This window comes from Caloenas nicobarica, chromosome 3 (genome assembly GCF_036013445.1).
Source record: "Caloenas nicobarica isolate bCalNic1 chromosome 3, bCalNic1.hap1, whole genome shotgun sequence".
Classification (NCBI taxonomy): Eukaryota; Metazoa; Chordata; class Aves; order Columbiformes; family Columbidae; genus Caloenas; species Caloenas nicobarica.
This window is the reverse complement of record NC_088247.1, coordinates 82,367,352-82,374,640: the sequence shown is the minus strand read 5'-3', so window position 1 is coordinate 82,374,640 and position 7,289 is coordinate 82,367,352. Positions and strand designations below refer to the sequence as shown.

The 7,289-nt window shown below is 38.4% G+C and overlaps 1 protein-coding gene across 1 annotated transcript in view; it reads right to left on the bottom strand.

Annotated features, from left to right (window-relative positions):
• Positions 1-3,915: 3,915 nt before the first annotated feature.
• The window catches only part of WDR64 (WD repeat domain 64), a 66,236-nt gene continuing 62,862 nt past the window's right edge, over positions 3,916-7,289 (bottom strand). Inside the window, exons 26-29 of the mRNA XM_065632440.1 lie at positions 6,688-6,787; positions 4,937-5,017; positions 4,723-4,756; positions 3,916-3,965 (exon numbers count right to left, since the gene is read on the bottom strand). Coding sequence (XP_065488512.1) covers positions 3,916-3,965; positions 4,723-4,756; positions 4,937-5,017; positions 6,688-6,787 — 265 coding nt within the window. The remainder of the gene's footprint in view (positions 3,966-4,722; positions 4,757-4,936; positions 5,018-6,687; positions 6,788-7,289) is intronic.

The following is a 7,289-nucleotide window of genomic DNA, read 5'->3' as shown; positions in this document are numbered from 1 at the left end:
ATCGCAGATGACAGGGGGCCTGATTCTGGATATCCATGGACAAGCACATCCTGAACGGTGGATAGAACTAGGTTACACACTTTCAAAAACTTCCCTTAACTCAGGCAATTACTCTGCATCGTGTTCCTCAATTAGCCATCTGGCCAGCCAGCTAGTCAATGTTTCTTCTGAGACTCTGGTTTCAGGGAACAGAAGTTTGGGTAAATATATTGAAGACCAAAATAACAGTTATGTTTGCGTGCCTTCTCCATCCAATCCTAGCCCAAATAATGGGAGCTATTATAGTGGTGGATACATAACAAAGACTTTTGGTTCCTGCAGTTCTGGCACCATTGATGCCATTCAGCTTGAACTACCCCAGTGGGTGAGGGCAGCTGAAGAACATCCCAGATTTTGTAAAGCACTAGCAAGGGCTGTAATGAAATTCTGGCAAACTAACTACTGCAGCCAGTACAACCATGAATTTCTGCCATGTTGAAAGAGTCTGTCTTGTCAAGATACCTTTCTGTAATACAGTAACGATCTGGAACAACAGAACAACTGATACCCCTGGAACATTTAAGTCTGCAATATAATTGTGGATGCTGGTGGAAAGAAACTAACCTGCAAAGGAATATAGCAACATTGACATAGAAAAAGTCCACTGCTAATACCAACAAGTCTGTTAACACACAGCTTTGTACTAGATCCAGCACTGAAAAGACTGCTTGAAGATGAGCAGGTATATTTGGAAGTGTCACTTGCCTGGTGTGCTTTTCTGTGCTTCATTTCTTTCTAGTAGCATCCTCTGTTCTCTAACACACAATAAAAAAAAATTCTTCTAATTTACTCTGTGCAGTGCAGTACCTTAGTTGATTATGTCTTCGAAGAAATAAAGTGTCTCTGCTTTTCTTGTGACACTTAAGAAAGACAATTGGATAATATAATTGTGTAAAATGTTTGTGGCCGGGACCATTTCCCATTTGGTGTTTATAAAGCTCTTCAAGTAAACAGCAATGCTGAGCAACAACACACAGTCTGAACTACTTCAGGTCTTGTTAACTTAATGAATTATGAAAAAGAGTCTCAGAGCATTGTAGCACTGTAATTTTGTCACCATTTAAATAGCACAACAGTAAGGTAGTAACTGGATGGAAGGCTGCTAAAGATAACACATACATATCGCGCATTTTTGACAGTTTTCCTTACAGCCGGATTCCCTCCAGAGAGTTGGTCCATTGATTTCATTAAGCATAGGATTAAACACTTGATTGTTACTGGGAATAGTATTACATTATGGATGGGCTCTTCTGCACAGTTAAGAATATAGCGGCGTGAATAGACATGAGTACAAATCAGCTCTTGGAAAACACAGGCAATTAATAAGGAAAAAGCAAAGAACCAGATAGCAAGACTGAAAAGACTAAAATTCAAAAATTAAGAACCTATGAAATCCTAGCTAAATATTTGGTAAAAAGAAAAGAATGAGTAAATAGTCCGTTCTGAGGAAGCAAATAGTAAATAAACTGAAGAGAAGTGGGACGTCTGCGTCTTGCAACCACAGTAAAATACTTTAGTTCTAACTATAAATAGGGACAATACCAAAGAGAAATATTACCCAACTATAAAACACAACACATAAGAGCATAAAAAGAAACAGGTGAGGTGCTCTCTGAACCTGAACTGTTCATTTTTAATAATCTTTGAAGACTAGGCTATTTTCTGGTAACTGGAAGAGAGCTGATGTAGCTCTTTCAAAGGCAAATAGGACTCAGGGAACTGCAGGTGTGTTACCTTTCATACACCAACTGCTAAATCATGGCAGGTATGAAGGAAACAAATGGTAAATGGCAGATTACACTTTATCTGGTGCCACTTGGTTTGTCAGACAAACTTGATTTTAGTTTTAATCATAAGGTTGGTTGAGGTGGTGGGTTGACCCTGGCAGTCACTAAGTGCCCACCCAGTTCCTTGCTTACTCCTCTCAGTGAGATGGGGAGAGATTTGGAAGAGCAAAAGCGAGAAAACTATGGGCTGAGATAAAGACAGTTCAATAGGTGAAGCAAAGCTGTGTGTGCAAGTAAAGCAAAATAAGGAATCGATCCTCTACTTCCTATCAGCAGGCAGATGTTTAGGCATTTCCTGGGAAGCAGGGTCTCAGCACACATAATGGTTACTTGGGAAGACAAGCGTCATAACTATGAACATCTTGCTTTCCTCCTCCATTCCATGAGCTCTTGTTTCTGAGCAGGAGTTTATATGGTATCGAATAGCTCTGGTCAGTTCAGGTCAGCCGTCCCAGTTGTGTTCCTTCCCAGCTTCTTGTGCACCCCAGGCTACTCACTGGAGGTGGGAAAAAACCACCTTGATGTTGTGCAGGAATTGCTCAGCAATAGCCAAAACACTGGGGTGTTATCAACACTGTTTTAGTCACAGCACCATACAGGCTGCTATGAAGAAAATTAGGTTCATACCAGCCAGACCCAGCACAGTTCATCGTATTATTTTTAAATATACTTCCACAAGATATTTTGCTTTAAAACAAAAGCAGTATTACTTCAAAATCCAACATAGCGCTATAACAAGTTGAAGACAGGTAAAGCATCACAAGGCATCATAGATTCAGCTCATCAGAAGACAGTCTTTCCAAGAAGACCAGCAGGTCAAACACCCTTCATTACCAGTAATACAGAAAACCCACTATTTTCCCCAAAATAGTAGGTAATAATGTCACTAATTGCATGGATTATCCTAAATACTCACCAAGGTGACACACCTGGCAAGGACTTGTACCTTTATCCAGACAAAGGATGCTAGAATATGTATTCTGTGACCTGTGTCATGTCGTGGCACTGTCCTAGAATGCTGAAATGCTGAGAAGGATTTCGGGAATCATGACAGACGATTAATTGAATATGAGGTCAGCATGCACTCTTCTGGCTTAGAGTATGATCATGCTCTTTGAAAGCACAAGCAAGGAACTAACAGGCAGAAGCAGCAGGGCATATTAACCCCTTGTGCGTATCTGATGCATATGAAATTGTGAGTATAAAATGGAGTTCTGAGGCAGACACTTAAGAAAAAGATAACCACTGTGATGGAAAGAGAAAAAAAGGCTATAGAAATCTGCCTTGTAGTGAGAGACTCACAAAACTCAAATTACAGCTAACTTTGCTGTCAAGTGTAATTGGGAGGCTGATAGAACATGGGTAAAGCAGAATACCATTTGTGTTTTGCTTCTGCCTTCAAAACGGCTCACAGAGCGTAAAGTGCAATTTCTGGGTCACACTCCCCTGACTTTCTGTTTCATAGGGGCTTTTTGAGGGAACAGAACCAGAGGCCCTGGGGAACATCTGCAGGGGTACAGGAGCCAGACCTGCGCAGAACCTATTGGAGCCGACAGGGCTTGTTAGGAGTCAGGATGCTGTGGCATATGTGTCCTACCTATGGAATATCCCATCAACTCTGCCTATCCAAGGACACCAAAGCTCTTGAAACATGAGAGAAAGGTTAGAGCAGTACCTCTGGAATAATATTTCTTGTTCTTCAGAGAAGTCTATATGGCTAGCAAAAGAAGAATTTTTGCAGATTTATAGCTCTGAATCTTTAAGCAGTTAATCATAGTAAGGTGTTTTTCCTTCTTAACCAGCAAAAGGTGGAGTGAGACAGGCTTTTCTGTGAGTATCTTGTTATAATCCTACACTGTCTTTATTAGAATTTTTTCTCTGTATGAAGGACTGGAATATATGTAAATATTTGATTTCTATATGTTCTACTTAATTATCAAATGGATTTAAATATAATAGAAAAAAAACCCCAACACACACACACAAAAACCAGAGAAAAAAATTGAAATAAGGAACATGCTAATCCATTTTCTTGAAGACAGATGCTATGTTTATTTGTTTTGACGCTATTCTCCACTGATACCTGTCTTCATTGTCTATCCAATGGGACTGTCATCTCAGTTTTGTTCTGCTTAAGACCTTTAAAAAAGAAATTGCAAAATTTCAAGAACTAATTTATATATTTAGGTGAACAGACCAGTTTGATAGAGTTTTGTAACAGCACAGACAAAAAATTATTTGTTGTGCATGTAGCTCACAGAAAAAGTTTGATCTCGTATTGTAAATCCATTGCAGTGCCATTTGCTTCAGTGTAGTTGCTCCTAACTTGCCAAGGCACAAGAACCCTTGTATTTTATTTTATTATTCTGGAAGAAAACTAAACATAGATTTCCAAGGCACATTAATGGTCACAGAAGGGCATATGTGCCAACTATTTGAACATTGTGTTCCCGAGTTTTCTGTTTTCTGAGCTACTCTGTAAATGCTGCATGCACAAGCATTAAGTCATGTATATTTGAATGCAGAGTACCCTATTCATCCCACCTAACCAGCCATCTAGATGTGAGGAGTCTCATCTGAGCTAGTTCTCTAGGTATCCTCTATAGAAAGAGATCGGCACCTCTGGTAGGGGTGATTCTTTCCATCCTGTGATAGGTGGGATAGACAAGGCTGTGGACATTCTGGTCTTTCTCCACAGAAGGAACAACCTAGGAAGCCTTGCTAGGCAGCTTGCAATAAATCAAATCGATAGTACCCATAAAAAAGTATTAACTTACAGTAACCAAAGCTTTGTGCACATAAGAATCAATAGATTTTGAGCTGGCTAATTGAGTCAAGTCTGAGCAAAAAGTTACTGACATGAGTTTGAACAGAAGTAAATGTCTAGAATACTCACTTTGTGGAGTGTACTCTTCAGCTTGCTTCCCAAGCTTCCACCAAATTGAGAAGGGAGTTGGATAGGGAGTCATGCAAACCACATCAGAAAATGAAATTGAGAAGCAGACACTTAACAACAGAATGTCAGAGTATGCGATTGTAATAATTTACTAGTGTTAATGGCTTCTGCTCTAAGAATGCCACCACAAAAGGTAGAAAACACTTGTGCTTACCTCATATACAGGAAGAGACCCAAATACTGCACCAGGCTCTTTGCTTCCAGACTCAAAAATTTCCAAAGGTTGTCTGTGGGTCTGACCAAAGGAAGCCAAAGTCAGTGCATGACTAGCTGGAGACAAAAGGTCATGAAGACATCATTTCTGTCATTGACTTGCATGGTGACATTCATGTTGTCTAATATATATCATTACTATGGAGAAATATTATGGTTTATGCACAGGTTTTCTTTGTACCTTGTAAAGGCTGCCTTTAACCTTTTTTTTTTTTTTTAATAATTAGGAGGGGAGCATGCTTCTGCTGTAGAAAATGCATAACCAGCAAATTTCCAGCTTCCCAAGGGACACAAAATCAAGACAGTTAACAGCAAAATGCTTTTTATCACCTAAGTTAAAGCTTCTTTTAAACACTGACTTGGTTCTTTCACCTATTAATACCTTGGATAAGCTCAGAAAAGGAACCATTTTCAGGGTACTTGTCAAGTTTGGTGGATGCACATTATCAGAGGACAGTGGAACTCTAGCAAAGGGGTAATGGAGCAAGAACTCCTCCCAGATGAAAGCTTCATCACAGGGCTGTCAGTCTGGCTGTCCTTCTGTTGGGGTTTACAACTCACAAGCATTTAAGCAGCCAGTTCAGAAAGATGAAGATGAACAAGACATTTCTGCTGTTAACTGTTGAAAGCTTTGAATTTGGGAAAATAGCTCAGGTACCTTGACAGTTCATCCACATTCACTTTAATCTTGAGACTTACCTATGTATTATGCTTACGGACCAGACTGGAAAGGAAACTGACTTTACATGATATAGCTGTGATTTCACCCTAGGAAGGCAACTTATGCTCTTCCAAAAAGGAACAAAAATGCACCTACAGCTTGAAACACTGCAAAGAACTCTTGTTTCCATCAAATTTGAAAACATGAGTTTAATTTGAAATGGTACATTATACAGAGATTTTCTACTTATGTTTTTTCATGGTCTTACTAATATATTGCTGAATGTGCTGTATTAGTAACAGTTTAAGAGATACCACATCTTCAACAATATAAAACATTCCTAAGAGAATCTCTTCCAGTGTCTGTCTGTCAATTTTAAGCATTACTCATGTACATTAATTACTAGGCATTTCCCATTTCAGAAAGACTACTGAATTACTGTGAGCTACTGACATCCTCTAGGTGTTTGCACAGCCACTTTTTCCTTTTCTACTACAACTGTAAGAGAAGAAGTGTTATTTGTTCTCATGACTTTTTAAGGGCTAAGCCAGGTACAGATGCAGAAGATCCACCATTATGCAATTAGAGTTGCAGAAAGCAGTCATAATGATATCTAAACTAACTCAGAACTTTCCTGGTTTCTGATTTCTTGGGAACCCTAAAAGAACTATTGTATATAACCAAGGATTCACTGTTTTTCTAGTATTTTCACAGTTCCTTCAAGTAAACTTAAGATATCTAGGATTTCTGTTGGAGCATGTAAAAATTTTAGTGGTTTTTAATGTTGCTAAACCAAACAAGTGAATCAGTATGTGCTACTTTCCAAATTGGAATCTGCCAGTGTGAAACAATGAGACTGAAAACAAGAGAGGTTTCTTCAGTCCCTCTGTTTATGCATTTTTATTCTAGCTTGTCCATTGAATAAGAAGGATATGTAGGGTTCTTTATGGATAATTTCTAAATGGGAAATACCATTGCATTTCCTATATGTTGCACAGAACAAAACCAAATTTGTTATATGCATTAGCTACCTTTGGAGAAGCTAGAGCTTTGAAGAACTTCATGTCCTGAATTACATCCACATGTTTAGGCTTTTCTACAACTGAAGGTGATCTGGTCAGTGACTTCCACCTGTACACAGAAGACAGGAAAAATCTGATGCTTCTATCAAAATGGCAATTTTGAATGCAACATTCTTAGCTGGCTACAAAACAAAATTATTTTGAAGTATAAATTATTCCTAAGTAGAAAATATTCCATATATCTTCAAAATATAATTTATAGTAGGACCTTCATAGGTGTCATGAGGTGCTTCACTGACACTTTGTCAATCCAGATACTGGCTTGTCACCTTTAGAAGTTTGGAAATGTTAATATAAAAAACACAGCTGGGTGCTAAATCTGTCTGATAATGGCTTTTCAGCATTTCTGTCAGTTCTGACTACAATTCCTATATGCCACTTTCATAATAAAGAAGGTTTCCTCTGCTCATATATCTGGTTTCCAAAGTTAATCTCAGGAAGAAATGATCTAGTGTGTCTGTTAGAGTAGATTAACAGAGTTTAATTTATAATTTATAATCAGAAAAAATAAGTCAGATCATACAACCTAAGGAATTATAAACTACAGAGAG